At 42.5% G+C, this 16,778-nt stretch overlaps 3 protein-coding genes and 1 non-coding gene across 5 annotated transcripts; 3 read left to right on the plus strand and 1 right to left on the minus strand.

The window, feature by feature from the left end:
• Positions 1-962: 962 nt before the first annotated feature.
• On the minus strand, positions 963-1,767 carry LOC6630950 (uncharacterized). The gene is made up of 3 exons (XR_011416076.1): positions 1,607-1,767; positions 1,207-1,542; positions 963-1,131 (listed from the first exon to the last, which is right to left on the minus strand). It is a non-coding gene; the product is annotated as an uncharacterized protein (transcript).
• A 922-nt stretch (positions 1,768-2,689) lies between these two features.
• Positions 2,690-7,029, plus strand: LOC6630949 (endoplasmic reticulum aminopeptidase 1). Of its 2 annotated transcripts, XM_002053903.4 has the most exons (6): positions 2,691-3,279; positions 4,241-4,399; positions 4,462-4,936; positions 5,039-5,277; positions 5,349-6,603; positions 6,659-7,029. In XM_002053903.4, exons 1-6 carry the CDS (start codon positions 2,744-2,746, stop codon positions 6,959-6,961), a joined length of 2,967 nt encoding a protein of 988 aa, XP_002053939.1. In that variant the 5' UTR covers positions 2,691-2,743; the 3' UTR covers positions 6,962-7,029. The 2 variants fall into 2 exon arrangements, with proteins under 2 accessions (XP_015027056.1, XP_002053939.1); XM_015171570.3 differs by lacking the exon at positions 6,659-7,029 and having other exon boundaries at positions 2,690-3,279; positions 5,333-5,533.
• Positions 7,030-7,971: 942 nt separating this feature from the next.
• Positions 7,972-11,321, plus strand: LOC6630948 (aminopeptidase N). The gene is made up of 5 exons (XM_002053902.4): positions 7,972-8,546; positions 8,612-8,767; positions 8,828-9,538; positions 9,758-10,988; positions 11,046-11,321. Exons 1-5 carry the CDS (start codon positions 7,993-7,995, stop codon positions 11,277-11,279), a joined length of 2,886 nt encoding a protein of 961 aa, XP_002053938.1. The 5' UTR covers positions 7,972-7,992; the 3' UTR covers positions 11,280-11,321.
• A 1,922-nt stretch (positions 11,322-13,243) lies between these two features.
• Positions 13,244-16,554, plus strand: LOC6630855 (aminopeptidase N). The gene is made up of 4 exons (XM_002053901.4): positions 13,244-13,965; positions 14,138-14,612; positions 14,678-14,916; positions 14,973-16,554. Exons 1-4 carry the CDS (start codon positions 13,283-13,285, stop codon positions 16,423-16,425), a joined length of 2,850 nt encoding a protein of 949 aa, XP_002053937.1. The 5' UTR covers positions 13,244-13,282; the 3' UTR covers positions 16,426-16,554.
• The last annotated feature ends 224 nt before the right edge of the window (positions 16,555-16,778 follow it).

A 16,778-nucleotide genomic window follows, 5' to 3' on the forward strand; every position in this document is an offset into this window, starting at 1 on the left:
ATTGAATGAGCTATTGTCGTATTCTGCGTAGAGCGGGGAATTCGCAAATTAAACTGTATGCTGATTAAAATACTTAAGTGCGGGCTACGACTCGAAAAAACCGCAGATGAAATTAGTTGCATTTACATACTCAGATATGGGTATTTTGTTTATATACCTCTTATCAGCCGCTCTGAAATATACTAATAGAAAAAAAAAAAAAAACAAGTAAATAAATGAATAAATGAAAAAAAAAAAAAAAAACGAAAGAGCAGCTATCTTCCGAGAGCCGAAGGTTATATACACTACGCATGCATATAGTATGCGCTCGTTATACTTATCTCTATGCAGGGTTTTAACGCAAAACTTTCACGTCTGAATGTTTATTCCTGCCGGAGGTATATGATATAGTAGTCCACCTCGTAATATGGCAATATATCAAATTTCATTATTATAGATTATGAAAGACTTAAAAAAATGAGAATGAAACGAATTGGCTTCATTGGCTTTTCTCTATCTATGGGCTTTAGAGTTTTATCAGAAAGATCGCAACCTCCGAATACAAACTCTTCCCACACTTAAAGTCGTAATGAATAGTTTTATACTTCTGACTTTGAAGAATCGTGAACTGGTTTATTTAATTAAGATGAAATTAATGTAATATATATATATATATATAAATAAGTATCTATATATAATCTGTATCGTTTATATATGCTTGTTATAAACAAAAGTACTGCCAAAACAAGGTGTTTCTTTTCTCATATATTTGCATTCGTAATATTTGTCACACTTAAATTTTAAACTTTAACTAATTTTATTTGGTTGCAAAACAAGTAGTGTTTGTTTAATCAAAGAATATTGCACGCAAATACGTTTCGTATAGTGAATTCTAATAGTTATTAATCATCAAATTTAATGCAGTTAAAGAAAATAATATGCTGCTTCTGAGCCCTTATTAAAATTAAAAATTCATTTATAAATATTTGCAAAAATTTGTTTAATAATAAAACAGAATCAGTATACAAAAACTTATGCCATATAAATACATGTAGGTAGGTTCAGTTAGTAAGCGGGCTTGTGACATCAGGTGACGCACTTATGGAGGTAGGTGTGACAGCGCATTGTACAGCATTCGCTGCTAACTGAGCACTGAAAAGCAAATAAATATATATATACATATAAATATATAAGAGTGAAAGTAAGAGATGCCCTTCATTCGCTTACCACATCGCCAACTCGTTTACAGCGGGGTGCACTCGAAGTTGGAGCAGTGCTTGATGGATTGACAATATCGTATGCTATGCCCGCTATCTCAGCTGATTGGCTGCTGTTCTCAACGAGCTCAGTTCTTGTTGTGGTCTTATCATCTTGCAGCGTAACTATCTCAAGATCTTCGTTGAGTGGTATATTCGCATGGTATAGAGGCCACCAAAAGTCTGGGAGAGAATTCAAACCCGTTGGGCTTCCATTGCTTTCAGGATATTTCTCTGGCACTCTGGGCGCGCACTTGTACATATATGTCATGCACTTCCGGGAACAACAGTCCATATGCATTTGGCACTAAAATGTGCATATAAATTGTTATTGTTTATGCTTAAACTGTCTGATCTTGCCATATACTCACATATTGTCCATTCTCAGAGCAATTGCGCTTTACTATGTTATCTTGACGCGCCTGCACATGGCGCATAATACAAACACACAGTAATGTCCATATCGACAGTAATTTAAGACGGCGGCAAATTGACATTTTCACGTTAAGAGAGTGAAGCATCGACTGAAGCGTTTGGCTTGTGCAACCCGATGATATATGTTGTCGCACGCCCGTCTATGGCCCAAATTCGATCGGGTGTTTTGCTCACAAAAACAACAATGCGAACGAACGATTCGCCGAAGCAATCGCAAGGGCAATTAATGCAGTATATTTAGCACAGGCCATACACCGCAAAAAAAGAACAGGTGCCAAACACATTAACGATCGATTTGAATTTGAGTGTAAGACAATATTTTTTGTGGTTTTAATAAGTAGAGTATTTATTTATAAATATTTTAAAGTATTTATTGATAATAAATGTTATAAAATATTTAATTTTATATAATTTTAATAAGTAGAGTTAATATTTAAATAAAATAGCGTATTATATAACAATTTATATTTATATAATTTTGTATATTCTGATTTAAATTCTCGTGCATACATTCTGTACTAAGATACGTAGCCTTGATACTATATTATAATTAAGTTGTAAGCTCTTTTTTTACATTTATTACTTTTATTTTGTTTTGCATATATAAATAGGTGATAATTATTAATACATATTTACGAGCAGAGACTGCTCGGTCTTGTTCAAGTCAAAATGATTGATTTTAAATTTAATTATAAAATTTGAAATGTCATGTAGAACTGTGCAGGTCGCTGACAATTTCTCACAGTGCACAATAACACACAAGCAGTTCAGCGTTGTGCGCTGTTTGAGAATGGAAAATGAATACTAAAGAGAGTACTTAAGAGGACCTAGCTCAAAGGAGAGTCAGGATTGTGCACTGACCTGTCGCAAGTGGATGGCGTGAGCACAATTTCGTTTTCCAAATGTATAAGACAGCAACAACAGCAGCACTCGACGCTCTTATACGATCAATCAGTTGTTATCTTATCAGCAGCAAACAGCAGGCTTTAAACGCTTAACCGCAGTCGCCCCAACGCAACGTTTAGTCGAGTTTTGGTAGCCAACGTGTGTGCTTGCTTAATCACATTGCCGAAATGCTTACTCCGTGTGCTAGTATTATAATTGTGCTATTTGCGGCACTCGGCTGGTCGCAGGAGGCTGGGGCAGTCGAGACAGTGGAAACGGCAACGACAACCCCATCGCCACATCTGCTGTCCACGCGATCACTGCGCCTGCCGAACGATACGTACCCATTGAGCTATCAGCTGGACATTAGCACTAATATACATCTTGGGGATTGGCGCTTTAGCGGAAATACCACCATAGACATTGAGATTAGGCGTTCAACGAATGAGATTGTGCTACATGCAAAGAACTTGAGCGATATTCAGATAACGCTGCGACTACTTGACCCACAAATGCCAGAGGCTTTGGGTGAACTTGTGGATGATATTACGCATACGTATGATCCGCATACCACATTTCTCATCGTACATCCGCTCGTTAACTATCAGGCCTTTGAAGCCGGACAGCGATATCGACTGCACATCTCCTACACGGGCCTGATGGGCACTCGTCCCAAGGGTCTGTATTGGATGGCCTATGAGGAGCCGCTCAACAATCAGACTGTGTGAGTTATACCTGTTGTTGTTTCTGGCTGTTGTTGTTCCGGTTTGATAAGCCTCATTATGTAGCTAGGTTCAAAGGCGCAATTGCATTACATACACAATTACAAAAACGTATTCTATAAACGCGCGCGCGTGCTTTCTTATTATATAATCACAACTCTTTATTTAAACGATAATGATATTCGCATAATTATAACTTTTGCTTTTTTTCTGCTTTTGTTAGTTTTCACTTTTTATACCCTGCTAGCAGACAAATACTAAAATAGGGTAGCAGTCATATAAATAGTGTAATTTTGGGAAATTCGATACGTGGAGTTTTATATACGAAACATAGATAAAAATATTGAATTACAAATATTATAAAAACGCACTTAACTGTAAGTTTATTTGATTCAAGATTGCTATTCATCCATCCTCTTCCCTTCGACTTGATTACAGGGTATTTGTCTGGCCAAACACTCTTATCTCAAGCACACTCACTTGTTGATAGTCACAAATCAAGCGTGGCCTTATCACACAATAGTAGAGTACTCATATTCGTTATGCGCGTCATTCACGTTGCATATAAACAAACCTTTATAGACTCACAAACATTGTGTCGAATGGCTCAATGGTTTTCTTCATAAAGGGGCATGACTGTGACCACAACAAAATCTGGCTGCGACTCTTGTCAGTCCCTTATCGACGTCGACAGCTGAGCAGCAGCCTCGATAAGGCGCTGACAACAACAAAATATATATAATAGATTACTTATTATTATTGGCGCTTTCTCAATGAATCTCGATGGAAACAAGGCAATGTGTTTGTTTTGATTTGGCTTTACACAGCGATTCGTATAACGCTGGGAACTGCCTTTCAAAGAACTAGCAGTTCCTAATTAAAAAATAAAAAATTAGTGTGAACAAGAATGTTTTCCAGTGTTACTGAACATTAAATACAATTTAATATTTCAATTGCTTACAGCTATGTGGCAGCCACCCAATCGGAACCGACATATGCACGTTTGATCTTCCCCTGCTATGATGAGCCCGCCTTCAAGTCCAACTATAGTATCAGACTGACGCACAGCAGCAGCTTGATGGCCGTTTCAAATATGCCAGTGCTCGAGGTGCTAAATCGTGGGTAAGTACCTTCTGAAGCCTAATCTTTGACTTAGTTATAATGCGATTTCGTATTGAGTGCAGCGAGCTGACAACAACCACTTTCCAGACAACACCGCCCATGTCCACATATTTGGTAGCATTTGTTATTTCCAATTTTGAGCACATCTCGGAGACATATCGCGGCGTTACGCAGAGCATCTATTCCTCGCCCACAAGCAAGGACAAGGGTCGCCTCGCACTGAAGAATGCAGTGCTTACTGTGGCCGCACTGGAGGATTACTTTGGTGTCAAATACTCACTGCCGAAATTGGATCACGTGGCGCTTAAAAAGAACCAGGGCGCTGCCATGGAGAATTGGGGTCTAATCACCTTCCGGGACGATAGTCTACTGTCACTGGATGTAACGGACAAGCACAAGCGCTTGAAAAATAAACTAATGCAGAATCATGAGATATCGCATCAGTGGTTCGGTAATCTGGTGTCGCCGGAATGGTGGTCCTACGTCTGGATAAACGAAGGCTTTGCAACCTACTTTAGCTATGTTATAACTGATTTGGTAAGTGATTGTAAAAAGGATGAATGTCACGCGGACGATCGACTACTCTTCCAGACATATCCCTCTACTGCTAAGAGTATTAACCAAATTATCCGCCTACAGCTGCATCCCGAAGACAGGGTCATGGACATATTTATCAGAGATGAAGCGGAGCATGCTTATAGCTACAGCAGTTTCTTTGATGTGCGCCCAATGACATACTACGTGGAAACCGAACCGGATATTATGCATGTCTTTGATATTATAAGCTATAAGCGTGCCGCTTGCGTCATCAAGATGTTTCATCACGCGTTCCATCAGAAGACCTTTGTGCAGGGCATCAGCCGTTATCTGAAGAAATTGTAAGTCCCGGAGGGGAGCCAATGAACTGATTAATTGCAATTGATGTGCCATAAGTTTAACGATCTTCCAGCCAATACAGCGTTGTCAGCGAACAGGATCTGTTTGATGCCATCCAGGAGTCCGTGCTGGAGGATGTACAACTCCAGCAGCAATCCTGGGCGCATATGGTGCGTGACATTATGCTCTCGTGGACGCACAGTGAATGGCTTCCCATTGTCTCGGTCATACGGAACTATGAGAACGATACAATCACCTTGAGACAACGTTCGATACACTCGAAGAGTGAACACTGGTGGATACCACTGAACTTTGCCAGCGCCCAGTCGCCTAGCTTTGAGCATACGCATGCCGAGTACTTTATGCCGCCGGTGATGGAGCATACGTTGAGTCTGGAGGAACTGCAGCTGCAGCTGGGAGGACGGGACTGGCTGATTGTTAATAAACAGCAAACGGGCTTCTATCATGTGCTCTATGATACGGACAATCTGCAGGCGATTGCGCGGCAGCTCCAGCAGAATCATTCGCTTATACATGCCATGAATCGCGCAGCTCTATTTCAGGATCTGGCTCCACTGATCGAACGGAATGAGCTTGAATCGGTTGATGTGCTCTTTGAGCTGTTCAAGTATTTGAAATTTGAAGATGATCTAACGCCCTGGAGTCAGGTTGCCAATACCATAGAGTTTCTCGACTGCAATCTGTATGGCACCACAGCCCATTCGCTGTTTAAACAGTTCGTGCGTCGCCTGGTTGCGCCCACATTTCTGCGTCTCTTCAACAAAGATGATACTGGAGAGGCAACTATGGACATACTGGCACGCTCCGATATCTTACACATGGCCTGTCGTGTGGATATGCCCGAGTGCCTTGACTATACGCATCGGTTGGCGCATGAGTATATTTTCAAGAATAATAACTTTGAGAGCGATTATCCGGATTATTATGCCATGCACGATATCATATTGTGCATGGGTGTGCGACACCTGAGCGATGAGGAGTTCGGCAGATTAATCGATTTGCTGAATGTTACGGATCGAAATTCTGCCTACTATGATGATATGATTTATTCGCTGCGCTGCACACAAAGTCATCAGCATATGCGACACTATTTAAATCTGCTGCTGGGCGAGAATTCCACGTATACTTTGCTGAACGAACGGGAGGCTATGATGTATCTGTCCTACGTATTCAAATCGAATATGGCGGCACGTTCGGTTATCTGGCATTTTATAGATCATAACTATAAACTGCTCGCGCGATCCACGTTCTTTGTGCAGCTCTTTAATGATATTACCGAATTCGTGCCAGAGCGTCAAAAACACCATGTAAGTTTTAACTATCTAAATAAGCCATTTTTTATTAAACATAGTTTACTTTTAGTTTGCTACGCTGCGTCAAAATATTGATATGTATCTGCAACTGGAACATCTCAGTCCCAAGCAGCCTTTGATATCTATAGACTCGCGGCGGGTGGGCAAGAAGATGCGCAACAGCGAACAATTTCTGGAGAAATTCGAGCGCCAAATACACAATTGGCTGCTCAAAGAACTGTCTCCAAATGGCAGTGAAAACACCTATGCAGCATCTCTCAGCGTGGCCAACGGATCCAATCGACCCGCAAGCCTATTGAGTGCGGCCAGCAAAATGGTACGCAGTGCGTTACGCGTAAAGCTGCAGTTTTAGCCATTGTATTAAGTGTGTAATTTAAGTCGAAAGTTAACTAAAATAAATTTAACTAAGTAGCAAAATAATCGAAATGAAGTTTAGGAAAAAAAAATGAACCGGAAAGCTGCCCCTCCAAAAATCCAAAAAAATGCATTAAATTTCGGAACCCCATGCGATTTTTATCATTTATAAAAAGGCTTACATATTTTGTAGTGTGTATTATCGGTGTATACTTGAATGGTTTTGATTTAGTAATTTATTATATATTTTTGCACTCCTCTCTCTTATGCTCAGACACTTTCACTCTCTCTCTGTCATTTTTCCATCAGTTTCTCATATTTACCCCAACCAATCCCAATCTCTGTCTCATTTTCTGTCTTTTTCTCTAGGGTACTTTCCCTCTCTCTCTCTGTCTTTCTCACTCTCTCTCTCTCTCTTTCTCTCTCCCTCATACTTTATCGCTCTTAATTCCTCGCTCATAAAAATCACCTTTCTATGTGATTTTCATGAATTGATAGAGTTTTTAAATTCCTTAACTTTAACCAATTCGCTTAATTATCATTTGCCAGGTACCATATAAAGCTGCGTACTTGTTTATAGGGAATTTTCAATGCACGTTAAATAATATAATACACTCATTGATGACCTGCTGCTGATACTATTGTGAAACTAAATGAGGTAGAAATTAAAAGTCATTCACTTTTATCATGATTGTAAGGTTGAATTTCTATATACACAAGTGCAATTGTACGCGTAAACTATTTTAATGCAGCAACCAAATTGAAATCATTTATAGCCCACGTCTAGAGATAAGCTGGCTAACCGATGGACAATCGATTTTATTACGAGCCAATAACTACTCATGTAGCAAATACCGAACCAACTTAACTACTTGGACTAATGAGTGCATTAAGTGTACTTTATCGTTCGTTTATCAGGGAGTTATCTATATGATGATTGCCCTGCAGGATAAGATATGAAGTTTTCTATAAATTCGAGAGCATTGTGTAGCCGAAGCTTTATATATATTTAAATTTAGAGCGCTCAACATGGCGCTTTGGATGTTGAATTCGTGGCCGTTGCTGCTGCTGCTGGTTGCGGCTAGTCAACAGGCTTGGCTGCCGCCGGTGGAGGATGTGGTGCAGCTGGAAACCAAAGGATATCAGGCCTTATCGGGATCGTTTGAAACGCGCGAGGATAACAACAGCGAGGATAACTATCGATTACCCAACAACACGGTGCCCATAGCCTACAATGTGGAGCTGTGGACACAGGTTCACAATGGCACTCGTAACTTTAGTGGCAGTGTCTCTATTGACCTGCAGGTGGTCGAGGCCTCCAATACAATTACTCTGCATGCGCGTCAAACTGAAAATTTTGAAGCCGTACTTCAAAGCAAGGATTCTGCGACGAGTGCACCGATAAGTCTGAATGTGGATTATGAACTCACACGCGAATTTCTAACCTTCAAGCCGGTCGACAGCACAATAAGCTTTGCCAAAGACAGTAACTGGACGCTAAGCATCAACTATACGGGGCTGTTGCGCGACGATATGGGCGGTTTTTATATATCCACCTACACGGATGACAGCAATGTCGTACAGTAAGTTCATTGGTATTGAAGTATATGAATGAATCGATTTGATAATTCAACGGCTTACTCTTCAGCTATCTGGCCACCACACAGTTCGAGAGTACCAATGCGCGTCACGCCTTCCCCTGCTACGATGAGCCAGCCAAGCGGGCCAACTTTACGATTACCATCCATCACGATCCCAGCCACAATGCCATCAGTAACATGCCAGTGAACGAAGCCGAATCGAGGTAAGTGTAATTTCAAGTGGGTTATGGACGATTTTCTAATCAACATCGATCTTATGATAGCAACGGCAAAACGGTTTTCCTAACAACACCCAAGATGTCCACCTATTTAATAGCCTTTATTGTCTCGGAGTTTGAATCCACAGGCGGCGAGCTAAATGGTTTACCGCAACGAGTATTTTCGCGCAAGGGCAAGCAGGATCAACAGGAGTGGACACTCTGGTCCGGCCTAGTAGTTGAGGCAAGCTTGGAAAAATACCTCGGTGTGCCGTTTGCGCTACCCAAACTAGATCAAGCGGGCATACCGGACTTTTCAGCCGGCGCCATGGAGAATTGGGGCTTAGCCACCTATCGGGAGCAGTACATGTGGTGGACCAAGGAGACATCCACGATTAATCTCAAAACGAGCATTACTAATATTATTGGACACGAGTATGCGCACATGTGGTTTGGTGATTTGGTATCGCTCAAATGGTGGACCTATCTGTGGCTCAAAGAGGGTTTCGCCACCCTCTTTTCATATGAATCCAATAATATAGCCTTTCCCGAATGGAATACCTATCAGATCTTTCATGTGAGTGACTACAACAGCGCCCTGATTAATGATGCATCCATATCTACGCCCATGTCGCACTATGTCCAAACACCCAATGAGATATCGGGACGCTATGGTACCATATCCTATGCCAAGCCAGCGAGTGTGTTGTACATGTTCAAGAATGCCTTTACCGATGCTGTGTTTCAACGTGGCCTAAACAGATATCTAACAGAAAAGTGAGTATTTCAAATGGAAGTTCTATTAGTTCCGATTTACTGACAAACTGATGACTGATGATCGTGCTTTTTGAAATTCCAATAGAACTAAGGTTGTATAAGGGAAAGTACAATTTGTCTCTCCTCCAACCTTCGAACTAATTTTTTAGAAGCTTTATTTGTAAAGATCTATGTGTTTGTTAGCTTTTACTTATAATTATAAATATTTGTTTCCCCCAGTCAATACAACTCCACAGACGAGTGGAATTTGTTCGCCTCACTGCAGGAAGCAGCCGATGAGCTTGGCCTCAAATTACCCGCTGGGGTTCCTGACATATTCTCCAGCTGGTCCACACAGGCTGGTTTTCCCTTGCTAACCGTGGAGCGCAACTATGAGACTGGCACCTTTACCATTAAACAGCAACGTTATCTCAATGACAAGGATGCTGCAAATGAGGCCACCTGGTATGTGCCCATTAACTGTGCTTCTGCCTCCAATCCCGACTATCGCAACACCACCGCCTCCCACTATTTGCTCAAAGTCAAGGAGCTGACGGTGAGCGATGTGCAAATATCGAAGGACGACTGGTTGATTCTAAATAAGCAATCCACTGGCTTTTATCGTATATTGTACGATGAGGAGAACTATCGGCTAATTTCGCAGGGTCTACTAGAGCAGCCCTACGCCTTCCATACGCGCAATCGGGCTCAGCTGTTGCACGATGCGTATCGCTTCGTGGATACCGGTCGCCTTAGCCAGGCCACACTGTTTCAGCTGATGGCATATCTGAGAAATGAGGATCAGTATGCGCCCTGGTCGACAGCCAATAGCATTTTAACTATTTATGATACATATCTGCGCGGTGATGTAAATTACGTGCATTTCCGCGAGTTCGTAATTGAACTGGTCGAGAATATCTTCAATAAGCTGGGCGTTAACGAAATTCCTGGCGAACACTATCTAAACAACTATCTGCGCGTGACCCTAGTCAGTCTGGCGTGCCAGGTGGGCAGTTCCAAGTGCTATCAACAGTCGCACAAAAAACTACAGGATTCCCTGAATAATGGAGCTCCCATCGAGCCCACGCTGAGGACACAGGCCTATTGCGCCGGGCTGCGCGAGGCCGAGGATGCAACCTTTAATTTAGTTGTTAACAATCTGCTGAACTCCAATGATGCCACCGATCGCAGCACATATATCTCTTCGCTAGGCTGCGCGCAGGATGCTGACCAGCTAAAGAAATTTGTAGCGTACTCCATCGATGAGACAAACAATCTAAGCTATTCGGAGCGCACCTCCGTATTGAGTGCTGCCTACACCAGGAGCGAGGCGGGTCTTACGGCTAGCTTGGACTTCTTGGAAGCGAATTGGAAGGCTTACGGCGACCTGGGCACGGGCACTCAAAAGCCACTGGACTCAGCATTGCGCGGTATTGCCAGCTCGGTGGTTAGCGAGTCGCAAAAGAATCGCGTAAGCTAAAAATTCTATTAAAAATAGTGCCACATTTTCATGATTTTTTCATTACAGCTTAATGCGCTGGTGGACACAGTCAGGACCAACGGAGCTGAGTATCTTGCAGATAACACAGAGACCGCTGTACAGGCCAACATGAAGAGCAACTTTGATTGGTTGGATGTGCATCGTGAGCCGGTCATAAACTGGTTAGTTGCCTATCGAACCAACGGCAGCAGCTCCCTCTCTGCCTCCACATTCGCCATACTGGCAATGTTCGTAACTCTGCTGTTGTACAGATTCAATTGAATTTATATTTATAGAAAATAAATCGATAACAAATCTAAGTAATTCCCCCTCCGTTATTCTTGTAAATACATTCATAGTATACACATATATTTCGCAGCTTTTGTATTTTAAAATGTGGTGAAATATTTACATTTTTTTTTTTTTTTGTAGCAGCACCTTTAAAAATAATTGCTATAGTTTGATTAACTGGAATTTGGTTTTATTGGCCCCACTTCAGTTTGATCAATCTTATCGCCTTTAACACAGCACTAATATAACCGTGATAGTTGCGACTAAAACCTATATAAAATTGTCATTGCCATATGTACACATCATGATTCGGCCATAATTCCGATAATACTCGAACTTTATGAACCGCACAAGCCTTGAATGCTTCGAGTGGCTGCTTGTCAAGGGCAGAGTCATAATTTCATTCGGTTTTGGAAAAAAAAACCTGATTCAATAGGCCTTAATATAGTCCATTATTTGTACGTATTGAAGAAACTGGTATCCGATCGAATCGTGTTCATCTGAAAATCTGACAATCTGAGACATTACAATGAAGATCCTTTAGGACTGTGATGCTCTGCATCAAAATCGATCTTTAACTGGATTTTTCCAAGTTTCAAAGAAAAGCTGTGCTTTTCGATAACCCGAACTACGATAACCTGTTAATATTTTGATTATCTTTCGATAGTTTTCATATTCTTTAAAATCGACATTCATATCCCAGTCGATCAAGTCATATCCTTCTTCCGCTCTGTATGTCCTAAGAGCTCATATGAGCTAGAGACATGAAATTTGGGTTTCCTAATGCCCCCGCAGTACGAATGCAATTGTCTTTTTGAGACTATACGAATATTCTCTAGTACAATAAGATCTACTGTTGAAAATTTCATCAAGTTTAAGAAACACAGAAGTTATTAAGCAAAACGTGCTTTAGCTGAACACCTGTTCGCGGCAGCCATCACAAATTGCACGATTTTTCGGCATACATGTACACAAACATTTACGGGCGTCTTTATTACATTTTATCAACATTATTGCAATTGCGATATGTATGTCTTTTTTTTTTAATTCGTTATCTTCAAGAGCAATTTTTGTTGGTTTGGCTGTTGAGTGGAGGCTGTGGTAGGCAGTGCTGTCTGTAGCGAGTTCGAGTCTCATTGAAAGATTTTCTTTTATAATTTATTTTTATTATTGCTAAGGCAAGCGAGCAGGTAGCGCAAGCTGCACTTGGTGTTGGGAGAAGAGTGTTAAAGGTATGCCCTAGTCGGGAAGTCCCGACTGAAGTCTCTTACTGGTTTTTTTTTTGGTTTTGTTTTTATTGGGAATAGCTCAATTGTTTTTTTCTTTAATATATTAAAACCATATTTGCAAATGGGGGAAATGGTTATGATACTTGGCAACTTTAAACTATGTGTAGGGTATCTTCTAGTCGAACAGTTTTGCATTTTCGTATATGCCCTTTGATTCTCACGTGACTGGCCGATTTGTTCGGTATTTTCTTAATTATATGTATATCGTTTTTGACTGATAAATTAAATTCAAATAGTCGGTAAATTTAGGTTTCTTCACTAGAATTTTTATTATAGTTTTTAATTGGAGATACATTATCTTAATAGGTAATATAACTACTTATCATCAAATGACATTAGTATCTTGAATTGGCGTCCACTTCATTTCTTATCTAACCTCTCATCCACACCTGACAACCGTATTCAAGGAGTTCAATTGGCTATACGCCAAGGCGCACGCGTTCCACTTAACATAGCCAATTCAAAGATCGTTTCTTTGATTTACGGCATTTGTTGGCCAACCAATTGAATTGGGGCGTGGCAAGGCTTAGGGGCGGCCCTGAATGATTAAAATAATCTTTATGCCTGGCTAGGCGATAAGACGAGCTCCACTAGTTCATATGTACGGGCGTAAAATTGTCTCGGTTGGGGCGACAATTTGGCTTAAAAGTGGAAAGCAACCAAGCACTACCTAGTTGTTGTCCAGTTGTCCGCACCGTTGACAACATGGCTCGCGTTCTTGTCACGATCTTGGCCCTGCTGCTGGTGGTGGCCACCACAGCCCACGCGGCCGTTGTACGGAATTTTCCCCCTTTTGAGCAGCTGCAGCAGCTAGAGAATCCCAATTCGCGTTTAGCACCACGTGCCGACGAAGACACCTATCGGTTGCCCAACAACACGGAACCTGTGGAATATACCGTCGAGCTGCACACGAATGTTCATACGGGCGATACAGCTTTTAGCGGCACGGTTGCCATAAGCATAAACGTTTTGGAGACCAGCACAATTATTGTGGTGCATGCGCGACAGCTGGAAAACTTTACGGCGACCATACGCAAGGATGGAGAGACAACTGACACTGCACTGGAAATCACTCATGATACAGATCGTGAGTTCCTAAAGCTGTCCGCCAAGGATCTTACCTTTGAGGAAGGTACCAGCTGGCTGTTGACTATCAAGTATGAGGGTAATTTGCGAACGGACAATGGGGGCTTCTACTTATCCAAGTATACGGATGAGAATGGTGCTACCAAATACTTGGCCACCACACAGTTCGAGAGCACCGATGCACGTCACGCCTTCCCTTGCTATGATGAGCCAGCCAAGCGGGCCAACTTTACGATTACCATCCATCACGATCCCAGCTACAATGCTATCAGCAATATGCCAGTGGATGACTCTAAGACCAGGTTTGTTATGCCAGCCAAAATGTGAAAACCTCACCTGAGGTATTCCCATTAAATTTCTATAGAATTTTTACGAAATTCCTTGAGAACTTCTACGAAATTGCAATGAAATTATTAAGAAATCCCTATGGAATATCAACTGGATTCCTATTTAATTCCTTGTTACTTTTTTTAGCTCCGGTATTACAGCTTTCAAGACCTCTGTCAAGATGCCCACCTATCTGGTGGCCTTCATTGTATCGGAGTTTGTGTACTCGGAGGGTGAGCTGAATGGGTTGCCCCAGCGTGTCTTCTCGCGCAAGGGCACCGAGCATGAGCAGGAATGGGCACTGACTACAGGCATGCTGGTCGAGAAGCGACTCTCCGGCTATTTCGGTGTGCCTTTTGCTTTACCTAAACTGGATCAGGCGGCTATACCTGACTTTGCAGCTGGTGCCATGGAGAACTGGGGTCTGGCCACCTATCGTGAGGAGTATTTGCTGTACAATATCGAAAACTCTACTACGAATACGCAGACGAACATTGCCACAATCGAGGCGCATGAGGATGCACATATGTGGTTTGGTGACCTGGTTGCCATCGAATGGTGGAGCTATCTGTGGCTCAAGGAGGGCTTTGCCACGCTATTTGAGAATCTGGCCGTTCATTTGGTAAGTGACCTAGTGGCTAGCTGAAGATTACCCTATTCCTAACTTCAATTGATTTTCTGTCCAAGGCCTATCCAGAATGGGATATATTCCAAACCTTCCATGCTGGCTCTTATCAGAGCGCTCTCATTGCTGATGCCAACCCCAATGTGCGACCCATGACAACATTTGTGGAGAAGCCTTCGGAAATTTCCCAGCTCTATGACTCCATTGCTTATGCCAAGGCTGGCTCGGTCCTAGACATGTGGAGGCATGCGCTGACCAACACCGTGTTCCAGCAAGGTCTGCACAACTATCTAGTGACCAAGTAAGTGGATTTCTGTAAGTTGCAACGGAAAAATCATGAAAACATGTATCTTCTAGGGCCTACTCTGCTGCCAATGAGACAGATCTATTTGATGCCATTTCGCTGGCCGCCCGCGAGCTGAACTATGCTGTGCCGGCTCTCGTCGGAGACATGCTCTCCAGCTGGACGCGACAGGGTGGTGTCCCACTGATCACTGTGGAGCGCAACTATAACAATGGCTCCTTCACCATCAAGCAGGAGCAGTATACCAACGATAAGACATTTACGAGCGAGAAGCTCTGGTATGTGCCTGTTAACTATGCGGTTGCATCGAATCCTGATTTCCGAAATACTGAGGCCACACATTATCTGCTCAATGAGACGGAGAAGAGCGTTGCCGACGCCCAGCTGACCAACGATGATTGGTTGATCCTGAACAAACAGTCGACAGGTTACTATCGCATCAATTACGATGAGCGCAACTGGCAGCTGATTATTGAGGGTTTGGCCAATCGCTCGCATAAGATTCACCCTCGTAATCGCGCCCAACTGATCAGCGATGCATATCGTTTCGCTACGAGCAATCGCTTGTCACATGCTCTGCTGTTGCAGCTGCTCACCTACCTGCCGCAAGAGAATCAATATGCACCCTGGTCAGCGGCCAATACCGCGATTACCCTGTTCGATCGGTATCTGAGCAGCGATGAGTCCTACGAACATTTCCAGTTCTATGTCGCCACATTGGTCAGCGATCAATTCGACAAATTTGGCGTGAATGACATCGATGGGGAGCAACATTTGGTCAAGTTTACCCGCAACGTGGTCATCAATTTGGCTTGTCTGGCGGGTCTGAAGAGTTGTCTGGACGAGACAAACGTTAAGCTACAGGCGTTGGTCAATCAGGGCACTCCGATTGAACCGAATCTACAGACGCCCGTCTACTGCAATGGCCTCAAGCAGGCCGATGATAAGACATTTAACTTTGTCTATGATAAATTAATGGACTCCAACGATCAGGCCGAGCGCCGTCTACTCATCTCAGCCCTGGGCTGTTCCCAAAACGAGGATCAGCTGATGAAGTATGTGTCCAGCAGCATTGATCAGTCCAACAAGCTGCGCACCCAGGAGCGCTACACGTTGCTCAGTCCCACCTATTCTCGTGGTGAAGTCGGTCTGCTCGTCTGCATTGATTTCTTGCTCGAGCATTGGCAGGAGTATGGCAATCTGAATCCTGGCTTTGGTGGTAATAATCCACTAGCCGCTGACATTGAGAGCATGGCTGCCTATGTGGTTACCGAGAGTCAAAAGCAAAAGCTGCAGCTACTGATCGATACGGTCAAAGGCTCTGAATTTGTGTCCGACACATTGCAAGACAGCGTGGATACCACCATTGCGGCCAACATGGAGTGGCTGTCGACCAATCGGGAGCCCATCATTTCCTGGGTAACTGGTTTCCGCAACGGCAGTCCCGCTATGACCGCATCTGTGCTGGCCCTAGCCCTGTGCTTTTTGGCCGCTAAATTGTTCTAGGTATTATTTAAGGAGCTACTAAGTTAGCTTAAGGTCTTCCTCGTTTCGCAGCTATGTATATACACAAATTCTTTACATTTCCGTTTGCTAATAAAAAAAATGGTAATGTCATTGCCAAATACTTTAAGATTATGTCGCTCAGTTTATTATGAGTGTTATAGCTCTATGTAGCCCGATAAGAAACTATTATTTACTCTTAAGCAAAAATATTATAGTATTTATGAAGCTTTCGGGCAGGAACATTTTCTTTTTACCAGAAATTTTACGTTTATGTTCATCATAAATAGCTCGATACGAGCAATACGATCGCATGGCAACAATAACAGTTAAGTATAAATCATCGATGACGATAA

Source organism: Drosophila virilis, chromosome 2 (genome assembly GCF_030788295.1).
Source record: "Drosophila virilis strain 15010-1051.87 chromosome 2, Dvir_AGI_RSII-ME, whole genome shotgun sequence".
In the NCBI taxonomy this organism is placed as follows: Eukaryota; Metazoa; Arthropoda; class Insecta; order Diptera; family Drosophilidae; genus Drosophila; species Drosophila virilis.

What these genes read in the sequence shown, in the direction of transcription:
- LOC6630949 (XM_002053903.4), top strand. Translation starts at nt 2,744, where the DNA reads ATGCTTACTCCGTGTGCTAGTATTATAATTGTGCTATTTGCGGCACTC. An exon ending in CTCGAGGTGCTAAATCGTGG is followed by an intron (nt 4,400 to 4,461) that starts GTAAGTACCTTC and finishes TATTGAGTGCAG; the next exon opens with CGAGCTGACAACAACCACTT. An exon ending in GCTATGTTATAACTGATTTG is followed by an intron (nt 4,937 to 5,038) that starts GTAAGTGATTGT and finishes ATCCGCCTACAG; the next exon opens with CTGCATCCCGAAGACAGGGT.
- LOC6630948 (XM_002053902.4), top strand. Translation starts at nt 7,993, where the DNA reads ATGGCGCTTTGGATGTTGAATTCGTGGCCGTTGCTGCTGCTGCTGGTT. An exon ending in GTGAACGAAGCCGAATCGAG is followed by an intron (nt 8,768 to 8,827) that starts GTAAGTGTAATT and finishes ATCTTATGATAG; the next exon opens with CAACGGCAAAACGGTTTTCC. An exon ending in AACAGATATCTAACAGAAAA is followed by an intron (nt 9,539 to 9,757) that starts GTGAGTATTTCA and finishes TGTTTCCCCCAG; the next exon opens with TCAATACAACTCCACAGACG.
- LOC6630855 (XM_002053901.4), top strand. Translation starts at nt 13,283, where the DNA reads ATGGCTCGCGTTCTTGTCACGATCTTGGCCCTGCTGCTGGTGGTGGCC. An exon ending in AGAATCTGGCCGTTCATTTG is followed by an intron (nt 14,613 to 14,677) that starts GTAAGTGACCTA and finishes TTTCTGTCCAAG; the next exon opens with GCCTATCCAGAATGGGATAT. An exon ending in CACAACTATCTAGTGACCAA is followed by an intron (nt 14,917 to 14,972) that starts GTAAGTGGATTT and finishes TGTATCTTCTAG; the next exon opens with GGCCTACTCTGCTGCCAATG.